Below are 15,282 nucleotides of genomic sequence, written 5' to 3' on the forward strand. Positions count from 1 at the left end.
AATGCATAATTGCATGCATTCTGCTCAATCAAGGAATGCTACCTGGAGGAAGTGGTTGGTCAGGGGGATGGGGCTGGGCAGGAGCAGAGTAGAGATGGAGCAGGATAGCTAGGCAGGATCTCAGGAGTATGTAGACTCTCCAGGAAGAAAGCTCTTTCATAATGTGAAAGCCTACATGGTAATAACAATAGCTTGCATTGGGCCGAGTCGTTTCTAGGCATTATCCAGTATTAATCTTAGCAACAACCCTGTGAGATAGGAGCTATTATGATCTCCATTTAGATGAGATAACAGAGACACAGAGAGGTTAAGTTAGTTGCCCTGGCCACACAGTCTGAGATTGAAACCCAAGTCTAGTCTAAAAAACCAGAATCTAAAGACATCAGAGTCTGCCTCCAGAGCCCCAGCTCTGATTCCCGCTAGCTTATTGTCTTCTGGATTTTGCAGCTTGTAACTCATTCTTCATCGATGTACGGGGTCATTAGCAAAGCTCTAGCAATTAGCAGCTACTGTGCAATTGGCCAGGATGTGAGGTCATGTCTAAAGTAATCTAAAATATACAAAGCAGGAAACTCAGGCCACAGAATAGAAGCAGGATGTTAAAGGGGGGAAGAAAGGTAAAGCTACAAAATATTTGCCATCGTTAATGAAGAGGTAAAGGTTTGGGATTTTTATGTAGTCCAGAGGCAGCTGATGGAGTGTAGCATTTGAGTTCCTATGAATGTGCGTACAAGTGTACAGCAAATGTGCCTTGGAATGCATTCCAAAGCCAAATTGCCTCTGATTTGGGGACAAGTTCCTGTTTTGTGTTATCTTTACCTATTTGCCTTTTCGTAAGAGCTGGAGGTAGAGAGTGGCTTCTGAATAGACGCCTTTAAGCCACTGCCCTCATGGGAAGCATGGTTCCTGGAGTCAGGGTCCTGAGGAGTGGACGCCTGCCTTCTCTATGGGCTGGGACGGAGTAACCTTCAGTATCAGCTCAAGAAGAGTACTGTGTCTGTAGCTAGGATACTGCCAAAGCATGAATAATTGTGATGAGGGCTGAAAGATAAGTCACAGAATGATGCCAAACAGATTTCTGAAAAGATGATCCCTGGTTCCAGTGGCTGCCAGAAAATTCTGAGGTCACCAAAGGTCAAGATACAGAAAGCCTCCTCAGAAAGGGGAGGGCGTCGGAAGCAAAGGATAATGAAATTGCTTCTACTGAGGTCTCGGGTGCTGAGTACTGCGCTCCATGCACAACTTACCCTGCCCAGCGGGACCCTTGCTATTTCCTTACACCATTAACTCTTACCTTCCTCCAGCTTGGCTAGAACCGGCCTGAGGCTGCCCCAGCTCTCTATCTGTGACAGTGTCACTTGTAGAAGGCAATTCTGTCCATCCTAAGCTCTGGTCTCCAATGTATAATATTTTCCTATATGAAAATATTATATACATTATATCTCAGGATGGCCAGTATTGATGTCAGCTGTCGAGTTGAAATGATCAGAGTGGATAGCTGCACTTGTTAGACAGTCAGACTGAGGACCAAGAAGAGGACAGTAACAGCACAGATACATGTGGGACAGTTAGCAGACAGTGGCTGTGACAACCTTGGACAGGATTCTCTGTACATGGCCACATACCCTTAGTCATCCATCTAAGAGTATTCATTAACCCCTCACTAGGTGTGCAGTGCAGGCCATGGGAAGATCAAAACAAAGTAAAGAGAACTGCAATTATCCAGCTTGAGGGGGAGGATTATGAATATTTGAAAACAGAGATCATCCCCAAACCTCACATCAACCAGTAGCTGCCATATTCATCCTGACCAGAGCTCCTAAAACCTCCCGAGCCATGGTATTGGCCTCTTGCCTTCTATTTCTTCTGGCTGCTTATTGGCAGAAGTGTCGGAACCAGAGGACAGGCAGGAGAGAATGACCCAGGCAGTTCGCTGGGAGGATGGGTAGACTGGAGTGGACCGTAAATAGCCTAAAGTGAATTCAGTTACCCTGTTTATTGGTTCATGCCATTCCCCTGAGAAAGGAGCCGAGAGGGGCAGGAGGCGTCTGTGGGACGTGAGGAATGGCTGATGGGATTCTGCCTTGGCAGGTCTTGCTTCCTGTCTCTACCTGGAGAAGGGCTTGGTGATGCCAGGGAGCTGGCTGAGTCTGGTGTTTGTGGTTAAGGCAATATCTATCTCCTCCAAACTCAAGGCCTGAGGGCATGATGGCATTTTAGCCCCTGACCCTTTCAAGATGAGAATGCGGGAAGTTATAAGATTCCCCCACCCTGCAGCCAGAAAGCAGTGACGGTGTCAAAGCTGGGGGCATGCATCGAGGGCATCTTCTGTGGATGTTGTTGGAAAATGAGAGGCACTCTCTCGCTGACTTTGGAGTCGGCAAATGAGGATTTGAATGTTGGTCCTGCTTTTGGTAGCTGGTTGACCTTGGGCAAGTTACTTACCCTCTCTGAAGCCATTCTGTCGCCTCAGCTGCAACAGTGGGACTCTGTCTCCCTCTGTGGGTTGCTGTGAGGATTGGGTTAGAATTGAGAAGTTCTGTGAGGTCCCATGTGAGAGGATGAGGTTAGAAGTCACAGAGAAAAAAAGGTTTAACATACCCAGTGCTCAGTACACAGTAGGTACTCAATGAAATAAGAGCAAACCAACCTTAGGTAGCTTTGTGTGATGTGGGTTGGGAAGAAACAGCATGCTAAATAGAATGGGGGAGAATCTTCCACAACTAGGAATATTGATCATGACTGGGATGGTGTGGCTCTGGCCAGCTCTCAGGTTTAGGAAGGCAGAATACTGAACCGGGAAATGTTTCCCTAGGCACGTGCTGATTTTGAAGCCTGTACTGACACCTTTGTCCAGTTTGCTTAATTGCATGCTTTGTTGACTCAGACAGAATTTTTGCTTATTATCTAGTAGGCAGAAATTAGAAAAATGGGCTCTTTAAGGCAAGACACTTACTTTTTGAACTAGGGAAAATGTGATCCAGCCAGTTTGAAGAGAAAGCCCTCACGAGCCACAGTTTTCTTAGGAGAAGGATGGGGCAGAATGGTCAGGAGTGAGAAAAGCAGTTATTGTTTGTATATCAGACCCACCCACAGACACATGTACGTGTAAATGAATATCCCATAGCAAGATGTGAATGATTTAAAGTTTCCCAGACTCTCTGTTCTTTCTTTAAATACCAAGTAGAGACCAGATAGAGAACAAAGCCAAGTTTTCTCAGCTCTTTGAAACAAGGAAGGGTAATTTGAATAGCATCTCTTCTTATTGATTTTGTTTAAAGGAATCAAAAGCAGTCATCCTAAAAGAAGTTTAGGTCATATTGATAGTTTTATTTTTCCATCCAGAAGATACATAAATTCATCTGTTTCCTGATTCCCAGGCTGAATTCAATGCATTTAGATCTCCTATTTGGGGTCTCCTATCATGAACATACATTAACTGGCCCATTTCTCTCTTTTTTAAAAAAAAACTTACAATACATGCACATTTACAAAAAAGCAAGAAAATCTATGTTTTGTGACTGTGCATGACATTGTCAAATTTGACTTTGATGAGGGCTCACATCTGGTATAAACATATTTGAGGGCTCAAGCATCTTTTAGGGCCAAGCTCTGTTGCGTGCAAAATGTATCAGTATGTTGCTTTCAAAGCGGAACATCTATGTAGCTGCCTAAACAGCATAATTTGAGGGGCACAGAATGCCTCTCTTCACTCCAGATATCTTGCTTAGAGTTGCGATGCATTTAGGCTGTGCTTTTAAGGCATTATCTCCACCCAGCTGGCATAGAAATACAAATACGTGACATTACCTCAGTATTTTTTCATTATCACAGTAACGTGGATGAACTTGCCAGATGAACAGGAATTCAGCAGAAGGTCGAGGGATGAGAAATCTTAAAAACTTAATTTGTATTTTTGGTGTGGAGAAATGGAAACGTTCTAGAATGTAGGGCAGCTGTCTGAAAGGTCTGGAGGGACAAAATAGCTGGGAGAAGTTTGCCCCAAATGGATAAGGTGGGTGCCACCTTCCCTGATCTGACAGTCCCCCAGCTCAGCTCTGACCCCCCAGGGACCACTGAGATGCTAAAGTGTAAGGGCTCTTTGGAAGGAAATAACGAGGCTGGGAGAAAAATAAAGTGATGGAGCCTCTTTACCAGAGGGCTTATGAGTGTAAGAAGAGAGCAGGGGGACTCAAAATTGACCAAGTTGTTTGGTTTATATGCAAATGTCCCCAGGGCCACTGAGGCACCTGGCAGAAATGCCCATGCCCAGTGCTTTTTTTTTTTTTGTTCTGAGACAGAGTTTCGTTCTGTCGCCCAGGCTGGAGTGCAGTGATGCAATCCTGGCTCACTGCAACCTTTGCCTCCTGGGTTCAAGTGATTCTCCCACCTCAGCCTTCCAAGTAGCTGGGATTATAGGTGCCCACGACCACGCCTGGCTAATTTTTTTGTATTTTTAGCAGAGACAGGGTTTTACCATGTTGGCCATGCTGGTCTCGAATTCCTGACCTCAGGTGACCTGCCCACCTCGGCCTCCCAGAGTGCTGGGATTATAGGCGTGAGCCACCGAGCCCAGCCCCAGTGCTTTACTTCAGCAAGAAACACTTACTAAATTCTTTCTGTGTATCTCTCTTTTAGAAGCTGGAAATATAACAATGACATGGACTCTGAACTCATAATTTCCAAACAGAGGAACATGCAGATAAATTTTTAGCTTGTGTTAATGCGACCTGGCATGTGAAAATACCTATGAAGGCTGGACACGTGTCATGCCTGTAGCTGGAACTCTTCAAGTTAATTGCCTTATTTTCCTGGCAGGAAACAGCTTATAACCACACACATGACTTGAGCCAGGAAGTCAGCTTCAGCTTAATCAATATTTAGAGTGTGATGTCTTGTTAATAATCGGTGTTGGTTTTGTGCATAGCAGAGGTAGCCACAACTCGTGGTGAATCAGCTGCCCACTGGGTCTGCTCCAAACCACCGGATGCCAGCTTCCTTCATCCCATAGTTGCCCCATAGTACCTTCTGGAAGAGTTTAGACCATGTTCTGCACAAGCCACGTATGGTGATTTTGAGGCCCTCTTTGGGGCGGACACACCCGCAGGGACTTAAGGAAACACTGCCCCACCCCAAAGCTTCTCTCTTATTCTCCAGCTGTCATTCAAGCTTCTCCTACTTGTCAAACAATCCATCTCAGTCCTTGAAATTTGATCTCTTTGCTTAGCTTAGCTTCGTGTTATCCTCTGACTTAGATCTTTTCTGAAAGAAACAATAGCAAGATGTCAACACTCTCCACCAGGGAACCTAAGAAAAACATGGAATCAAGCCCCATCAACTACGCACATATGAAATGATGCCGAGTTGGGCTATTCACCCCGTGTCTCCTATATGATAACTCCTAACCAAGCATGTCTTCTCACCTTTTGTTCTTCAAAACTGTCTCTGGGATAATAGCTTGATAACTGGCTGGGTGCTGTGGCCCATGCCTGTAATCCCAGCACTTTGGGAGGCCCTGGAGGCTGGATCACCTGAGGTCAGGAGTTTGAGAATAGCCTGGCCAACATGGTGAAACCCCATCTCTACTAAAAATACTAAAATTAGCCGGGCGTGGTGGTTCATGCCTGCGATCACAGCTACTCAGGAGGCTGAGGCAGGAGAATCGCTAGAACCTGGGAGGCGGAGGTTGCAGTGAGCGGAGATCACGCCACTGCACTCTGTCTGGGCGATAGAGCGAGACTCCATCTCAAAAACAAAACAAAACAAAAAAAAGTAAAGAGAGCAGGCATAATGAATATGAATATATTTTATTTAATTCAGTATGTCTAAATATCGTCATGTTAACATACAATTTATGTAAAAATTATTGAGCTATTTTACAGCCATTTTTTTATATGAAGGCTTTGAAATTTAGTGTATATTTTACACTTAGCACACATCTCAAATCGGACCAGCCACATTGCAAGTGCTTAATATGACTCGTGACTACCATGCTGGATAACATATGCCTAGCACCTGTATGCCTTGGGGTAACTTGTACTGCACCTGAGACTTTGAAACTGGTGAAAATGAAATAATCTTCATATGAGTATATGGAAATACTTTTTTTTTTTTTTTTTTTTTTTTTTTGAGACGGAGTTTCGCTTTTGTTACCCAGGCTGGAGTGCAATGGCGCAGTCTCGGCTCACTGCAACCTCCACCTCCTGGGTTCAGGCAATTCTCCTGCCTCAGCCTCCTGAGTAGCTGGGATTACAGGCACGTGCCACCGTGCCCAGCTAATTTTTTGTAATTTTTGGTAGAGACGGGGTTTCACCATGTTGACCAGGATGGTCTCGATCTGTTGACCTCGTGATCCACCCGCCTCGGCCTCCCAAAGTGCTGGGATTACAGGCTTGAGCCACCGCGCCCGGCCGGAAATACTTTTTTTAAACAGAATTTGAAGGGACTCTGTGGAGAGTACACTGAAAAGTGTATATATGCATTCTTTTTTTTATTTTTAATTTTTTGGAGACAGGGCCTTACTCTGTTGCCCAGGCTGGAGGGCATTGGCACTACCATAGCTCACATTAACCATGAATTTTGGGGCTTAGGTGATCCTCCTGCCTTGGCCTCCCAAAGCACTGGGATTACCAGTGTGAGCCACTGTACCAGCTTGCATAGGCCTCCATTCTCTACAAGGTTGTAAGCGTGGACCATCAAACCAAACTGAACCCATGCTCAAGGCGCTGCACTAATTAATGAAGAAAAGTGGACTGGTGTGTTTTTAGCAGTAAGATGTAAAATAGTGAACATGATTATTAGGAACTGCACTTTTCTAGTAAATGGTCGTTCCCCCAGCATTCTGTTTAAAAGAGGTTTTCACTGGAGATGCTAGCATCAGCATTAAAAATCTGACATTCCTCCATCCCCACTCAAAAAAAGAAATCTAAGTGGGAGAGCTGAGCCTGGGTGAATTTTTAAGGTATACATGGAAGGAATGAGGAAGAGGTTTTAAGTCATTCTTTGAGAAAGAACACAATGTGATATTTAATACACCTCTGCATGTCCTGGGCACTGGGCTGCCTTTGTCTCAGAAAAGAAGCAAATGTCGTATTTGACATTTGACTTATTTGTGGGATTTAGTGAGGGAAGCATTCAGGGCATTGCTTTGGAATAAGGCATGTTGGCCACTCATTGGCCGGTTCAGCTTGTTCGGCTTCCACCAGCACCAGCGATCCCTGGCCTCGAGTGAAACTCTGATGTGGGCTTAGCACTGTGATTTGCATCTTGAGAATGGGGGCGACATCTTGGCACATCTGGCTGAATGAATAAATCAGCACTCACGGACGAATGCTGGGTGCGTCCCTATTCACATGGAAGCAGAATTTAGCCTAGAGTTTCCAGGTGGCCATGAAATAGTGACCATTAGTCACTATTGATATCATTTGCTATGGCGTGGGGAGGGTGGGAGTGGGTAGGCGGCTAGAAAAGGAACCAGGTTTCTGGGCTTGCCTCTGCTAACCCACCAGCTGGGTAGTGTTGGAGAATGTCACCTCTTGATTGTCATTTTCTCGTCTGCAGAATACGAAGAGAATAGACTGACTTGTCACCAGGCTCATCCATTGTAACGTTCTCTGCTTCTAATTAGGAGATGATTTTTATATGTGTTTCCTCCCTGTAATCTGGTAGTATAAATGAGAACATAAAACAATTAAACCTCTCCAGGGGGCGGGGGCGGACAGTTTAGGCTGTACCCCCTTCTTTACATAGCTCTTCCCACAGGTTTCCTATGACTGGTCAGAAGGAATTGCAGCCTTTCTCCTGTTCTCTCTGCCATTTGCAGAAGCCACAGTATCCACGTTGACCTTTTAGGACAGCTGCTTTCTCCTCACCTACTTAAAAAAAATGTATGTGGTACAAAATTCAAAAGTTAGGGAAGGATATACAGTGCATCTCTCTTATTCTGTCTCCTCTGTATGCAAGTGAATATGCATGTGTACATATATACGTGTGTGGGGTGTGTGTGTGTGTGTGTGTGTGTGTGTGTGTGTGTATTTAACCCAAATTGTATTTCTGAATCTGTTCTTAAAAAGCAAAAAAATGAGAACTGGCTGCCATTGGGTACTGGGTTTCATTTTGGGGTGATGAAATGTTCGAAAATTGATTGTGGTGATGATTGATTGTTGACTAACTCTATAAATCTACTAGGAAACATTGCAACTTACACTTTCAGTGTGTGACTTTTGTGGTGTGAATTATATTCCAACAAACTTGGAATTTCAAAACCTGGGCCAGATGTGGCAGCTCATGCCTCTAATCCCAGCACTTTAGGAGCCTGAGGTGGGCAGATCACAAGGTCAGAAATTTGAGACCAGCCTGGCCAACATGGTAAAACCCTGTCTCTACTAAAAATACAAAAATCAACCGGATGTGGTGGCCGGCGCCTGTAATCCCAGCTACTTAGGAGGCTGAAGCCAGAGAATCACTTGAACCTGGGTGGTGGAAGTTGCAGTGATCCAAGATCATGCCACTGCACTCCAGCCTGGGTGACAGAGCAAGACTCCATCTCAAAAAAAAAAACTTCTGAAAAATCAAAAACAAACAAAAACCAGACACAAAACCCTTTGAGATCATTCTATCATATGTACATGAAGAGCCTCCTTTTAATAGCTGTATAGTACTCCACGAGTGGATATACTATTTCTATTTAACCAGCTCCCTCTTGATGGGCGTGTAGGCTCCCCATCTCCAGCAATTACAAACTGCGCTGGAGTGAAAATCTATAAGACATCATTTTGCACAACTTTGAGTATATTTATAGGATAAACTCCTAAAAGTGACATTATTGGGCCAGAGGGTGAGTGCATTTATACTTTTGGTAGATACTACTTGATTGCCCTCATGGAGATTAAAGATTACTGCCACCAGCAATACGTGAGAGGGCATGCTTCCTACACTCTGGTCAGTGCAATGTGTTATCTGACTTTCTGATCTTTGCACATCTAGTAGGTTAAAAATGGCATCTCAGTGCAGTTTCAGTTTGCATTAACTTACTATGAATGAGCATTTACTTATTGATTAACTGTGTTGTTTGCTCATCTTTGTATGCATTGTTAGCCTGGTTTCTAATTGACATTGTCAGTTGCTTTAAAAGGGAGACACCTACAAAGGACACGGACTCATCATTTTTTATTGCTGCATAATATTCCATGGTGTATACAGAAAATGAAATATCACATGTTCTGACTTATAGTCGGGTGTTGAACAATGAGAACACATGGACACAGGGAGGGGAGCACTACACATTGGGGTCTGTTGGGGGGAATAGGGGAGAGACAGTGGGGGGTGGGGAGTTGGGGAGAGAGAGCATGGGGAGAAATGCCAGATATAGGTGAAGGGGAGGAAGGCAGCAAATCACACTGCCATGTATGTACCTATGCAACTATCTTGCATGTTCTTCACATGTACCCCAAAACCTAAAATGCAATTTAAAAAAAGGGAGACACCACCCCTTGTCCCTTAGTTGATTCTTTGCTGTCAGTAGAATGAAAGTTCACGTTCCTTGGGGCTGGGACTCAATGGTCTCCAGGGCCAAACTACCTTTCTTTTCAACCTCATGTCTGTGTGTCCACATAGCTGCTTTCTATTCCCTACGTCACCTGCATTCCCCTGCCTCTTGCCCGGTTTATGCTCTTCACACCACTTGCAGTGCCTTTCCCTTGCCTCTCCACCTGAAGAACTCCTCTTCATCCCTCAAAGCCCAACTGAGATACCATTTCTTCCATAAAGCCTATCCCAGATCCCCCAGTTAGAATTATTCCCTCCCAGTGCTATGTACCCCTGGGCTTGTTCACAGTTTGGTCGGAACACTGACCACTCTTGGCCCGTATTGTCATTATTTATAGACATGATTCCCTGATACCGAATTTTATGTCTTGTCCATCTTTCCCTTTCCCACAGCTCTAAGCAAGAATTGAAAAAAGGAGTCCTTATTTCTTTCCTGGGAGGAGACCAAACTGACTTTTTTCTTTTAAATTGTGGTATAAACGAGCATGCATTAAAATATAGCATTGGAATCATTTTTAAGCGTACAGTTCCGTAGTGTTAAGGACATCTACGCTGTTGGGCCATCATCACCACTTTCTATCTTCACACTGTTCCATCGTCCCAAGCTCAAACTCTGGGCCCATCAAATACTAACTCCTCAATCCCTTCTCCGCTTAGGCCCTGGTCACCTCTATTCTGCCATCTGTCTCTGTGAGTTTGACTACTCTAGGTACTTCATGTTGGTGGATGATATAATATCTGTTCTGTTGTGTCTAACTTGTTTTACTTAACATTATGTGGTCAGAGTTCATCCATTTTTAAGAATTTCATTCCCTTTTAGGGCTGAATGATATTCCATCCTGCGTATTTACCACATTTCTTCTACCCTTTCATTCATGGATGGATTCTTGGGTTGCTTTTAGCTGGTGTGGGTAATGCTGTTATGAGCATGGGGGTACAGATATCTCTTCAAGTCCTTGCTTTAAATTTTTTTGGGTGTATATCAAGAAATGGAATTGCTGGATCTGATCATATCATAATTCTCTTTTTTTTTTTTCTTCTGAGATGGCTTCTCCCTCTTTCACCTAGGCTGGAGTGCAGTGACACAGTCTTGGCTCACTGCAACCTCCACCTCCCAGGTTCAAGAGATTCTCCTGCCTCAGCCTGCCAAGTAGCTGGGATTACAAGCACCCGCCACCATGCCTGGCTAAGTTTTTTTTTTTATTAGAGACTGGTTTTCATCATGTTGGCCAGTCTAGTCTTGAACTCCTGACCTCAGGTGATCCACGCACCTTGGCCTCCTAAAGTGCTGGGATTATAGGCATGAGCCACCACGCCTGGCCTGATCATATGATAATTCTATGTTTAATTTATCTGAGGAACTGCCATACTGTTTGCCATAGCAGCTGCACAATTTTACATTCTCACTAAGAGTGCATAAGGGTTCCAATTTCTCTGCATCTTCACTAGCACTTTTTATTTTCTGTTTTTTTTTTTTTTTTTTTATGATAGCCACCTTCATGGATATGCAGTGGGCCAAACTGACCTTTTTCTATTGTGTTTTCGATACCTGAATCAAGTCATATTTATGAGAGCTCTTAGCATTCATATATCAGCACCTCATGCTCAAAACCTTGCCTTGATTTCATGACCAGATAAATAAACTTTCCACTAAGATCTTTTCTGATTCATGTAGCATCATCTATGGTGAAAGAATCAGACAACACAGCCCATCGTCTGAGCTTGCTTGTGTGTAACTGGGAGCAATAGAAGCCTCTCGCTTGTCCATATATCATGCAGGCTTGCCCTAGCTTCAAACTTACAGGAGAAGAAGGCGCCAGGTTGGCATCTCTGTTCTGTTCCCTCGAGGGTGCACTTTGCACTTTTCTGCCACCCTTTGACTTGGTAGTGTCTGACGCACCATTTGAAGTCAGGACAATGGTTTGAAAATGTCTGAAGCTGGGTTGTCTCTGTTTCATTCAAAGGCAGATTACATTGCTACTGGATTTGTTGTGAACCAGCTTCTGCATTTGAAAACCAACTCTGGAATTATTGGCACGTAGACTTGACAGTCACATTCTAATCAGCAAATGTTCTGGGTCTGGGGAAGGAGTTTAATGTGTCCTAATCTTCCTTTGTATTTGTGTGTTGGTTTTTCCCCAATCCTTTAGTAGGTTTTGACATCTTTTATCTCCCACATTTCATGCATTGCTTTATGTAGATTGGCATTTTTTTATCCCAGGAAAATAATGATTCACATATCTGCTGTGAAGAGGATTTATAAACTTTCTGTATTTCTTACTTTCTTTTTCTTTTTTTCAGAATGTTGTACCGTCTTTGGGTAGGCAGACTTCCCTGACGACATCGGTGATATCCAAAGCTGAGCAGAGCATGGCTTACAAAGACTTTATTTATTTTACTGTCTTTGAAGGAAATGTTCGCAACGTTTCTGAAGTCTCGGTTGAGTATTTATGCTCTCAGCCTTGTGTTGTCAATTTGGAAGCAGTTGTTTCATCTGAGTTCAGAAGTAGCATTCCCGTGTACAAAAAAAGGTGGAAGAATGAGAAACATCTTCACACCAGCAGGACACAAATAGTACATGTGAAATTTCCCAGCATTATGGTTTACAGAGATGATTATTTCATCAGGCACTCCATCTCTGTATCTGCAGTGATAGTACGCGCCTGGATTACTCACAAATACAGTGGCGGAGACTGGAATGCTAAATGGGAGGAACACTTGCTCCACGCCGTAGCAAAGAACTACACCCTGCTGCAGACCAGCCCGCCTTTTGAACGTCCTTTCAAAGATCATCAAGTGTGCCTTGAGTGGAACACAGGTTATATTTGGAACCTTCAGGCAAACAGGATTCCACAGTGTCCTCTGGAAAATGGTAGGTCATCTATCTTGCTAGGAACCTCATTCGCATTTTTTTCAGCTAGCCTGTATCATGGCCAAATGGCAGGAGAAAATTCTTCTATCGGCGATGCTGGATACAGGAAAAATGGAGGGATGCATTGAGTCTGTGACTTTGGAATCGGAAGACAAAAGGAGAAAAATTAGAAGGGGAAAAGAGGAGAAAGATTAGGAGACAGCAGGATCAAAGATGAAAGAAAGAGCAGAACAGAGGAGCAGAGGAAGGTAGACTTTGAGAGGGTTAGATCTGCTTTCAGTGGGAAGGGAGTATTCATGCCATGGAAACAAGCTTTGGGAAATTCTTCCCCCTCCCCTCCCCACAAACTCGCTAAAGTTTCCTTTTATTTTTTTGAGACTGAGTTTTGCTCTATCACCCAGGCTGGAGTGCAGTGGCGTGATCTCGGCTCACTGCAACCTCCACCTCCCGGGTTCAAGTGATTCTCCTGCCTCAGCCTCCTTAGTTGAGGTTACAGAGACCCACCACCACACCCCGCTAATTTTTGTATTTTTGGTAGAGGCAGGATGGGTTTCACCATATTGGCCAGGCTGGTCTCAAACTCCTGACCTCAGGTGATCCGCCCACCTCAACCTCCCAAAGTACTGGGATTATAGGCGTGAGCCACCGTGCCCGTCCTCTATTATTTTTAAGGACGATATTTTATCCTGGAGGAGATGAGAACCTAAAGGAACACTTCTGACAGAAAGGGATGCTGTATCACAGCATGGTTACCTCTGACTGGGCTAGACTCCTGCCCCTCCACTTTCGCCTCAGTTTTCCTATCTGTAAAATGGGGATAATAAACAGTTCCTTCAGAGCAGTCCTGTGAGGACTAAGTGAGATGTGATTGCTTACACATCATCAGCACTCAGTGAGAAGCTGTGATGATGACAGAGTCCACATTCTCCATTTTATCCTAAATGCCACATGGTCACAGCCACAGCAGGACCAATCCTGGAGGCTCCCAGGCCCTTCTGCAGCCTCCCTTAAGCTCTGGGGCTGGAGATTGGCCTATGCTGAGAGGCAATTCTCTCCGTTGGTGCAAGGAGTGCCTTGTTCTCTGGATGCCAAGTACCTGCCAGGTCTTCTTCTGCCCTCTCTGTGGGGAGCCCTCCCCGTGCATGCTCTCAGTCAGTGTTTCCTCAACTGTAGCCTGAAGACCACCTGAGACAGAATCACAAATGCTTGTTGCAAATACAAATTCCTAGGCCCCATCTTTCATCTACTTAGTCATGATCTGCAGGGGTGGGAGAAGGCCTGGAATCAGCATTTTAAATGCATTCCCCACGACTCTGATGTACCTACCCTAAAATCTGAGAACCTGAGGGCCAGGGACAGAGCTGGTTGGACTTAGGATTGGTAAGGTTCCTGTGACTGGACCCCAGCCAGGTTTGGCAGGCAGAGAAAATCCACGGACTTGTAGCAGCAGACCCTTCCATGGCCTGTGCCTGACATTTTCAACAGGAAGGGTTTGGGACAAGGTGACTTAAGGACATGCACTCTAAGTTTTTCCTCTAGTCATCAACTTGTCACCTCTGGGATGTGATTTCTGTCGGGCTATCTTTGGGGAAATAATGACCATGGCCATTTCTTGGTACTGCCCCAAGATAGCGCTGCATATAAGGAAAACTGAAAGGACCTGTGTCACTGTACGTGATAGCTTGTCAGAGGCCACTTACCCTAGAAATGGCACATTTGACATTTTTCAAAACTTTTTTTTTTTTTTTGAGACAGGATTTCACTCTGTCCTCCAGGCTGGATCGATCATTAACTCATTGTATGGCATGATCATAACTCATTGTAGCCTCAACATCCTGGTCTCAAGCCATCCTCCCACCTCAGCCTCCCAAGTTGCTATGAACATAGGCATGCACCACCACACCCAATTTACTTTTTTATTTTTCCGTCAGGATGGGGTCTCCCTATATGGCCCAAGCTCGTCTTGAACTCCTGATCTCAAGCAATCCTCCCACCTTGGTCTTCCAAAATGCTGGATTAAAACTATTTTGAAATAATTATAGATTCACAGAAAGTTGCAAAAGGTACAGAGTCCCTGTGTATCCTCACCCCAGCTTCCTCGTTTTCTATAACTACAGTGCAAAGTCAAAACTGGGGAAGTAATGCTGATCTAATACTGTTAATTGGACTTCAGACCTTATTCAGATTTTACCAGTTTTTACAGAGACTCCTGTGTTTGTGTAGCTCTATATAATTTTAACCTATGTCTTAATAGCCCTGTCTGTCTGGCTTATTCTGTATTTGTGCGGTGCTTTAAATGAAAAGATATCTAGAAGATGAAAGCAGATTCCCTTTCTGTGGTGTGCACATGGCAGGGAGGGTGGGATGGGTAGTTAAATGTCTGAAAGCAGTCAAGTCAATCATTCTGATGATCAGTGTGCCTCCCTCTTCCAGGCAGAGCCCCATGCTAGCCTCTGTCTGGAATACCTTCCACAGGGCTACCTAATTTGTTAACAGGAAGAGAGCATGGGGCGCACACAGCCACGATTTGCTCTACCTCCGACTTTGTCAGAGATTAATGATTTCATTTCATATTTGACAAATCATGTATTTCTCATTGAAGAATGACTGAATTGCAAGCTGGAAGTTTCCAAATGAAATCATTTAACGAACTGGCTCAGCTCTTAGGGCACCTGAACATGCCCTTAAAATGTGAAACGTCTTTTCCTTCTTTTGTTGTTTCTTCTCATATTCGCGAGGCTTAGGAACGGCACAGTGGGATTTTTCTCCCCACCTGCTTCAGAGCATTACTTTAGGAGTAAGAATTAAACCATAACGCAGAGAAAATCCTTTTCCAAGAGTTAAAGTCACTGAAAATGGTGGGG

The 15,282-nt window shown here is 44.3% G+C and overlaps 1 protein-coding gene across 5 annotated transcripts in view; it reads left to right on the forward strand.

Annotated features, from left to right (window-relative positions):
* Positions 1-15,282, forward strand: part of SEL1L3 (SEL1L family member 3) — a 119,951-nt gene that overhangs the window by 2,596 nt on the left and 102,073 nt on the right. For all 5 annotated transcript variants that reach the window (XR_008480270.2, XM_035293937.3, XM_035293933.3 and 2 more), the window contains exon 2: positions 11,848-12,418. Coding sequence is in view for 4 of the 5 variants with exons in the window: in XM_035293937.3 (XP_035149828.3) it covers positions 11,848-12,418 (571 nt within the window). In the remaining variant the exon portion in view is untranslated. The remainder of the gene's footprint in view (positions 1-11,847; positions 12,419-15,282) is intronic.

The sequence above is a fragment of the Callithrix jacchus genome, chromosome 3, assembly GCF_049354715.1.
Source record: "Callithrix jacchus isolate 240 chromosome 3, calJac240_pri, whole genome shotgun sequence".
NCBI lineage: Eukaryota > Metazoa > Chordata > Mammalia > Primates > Cebidae > Callithrix > Callithrix jacchus.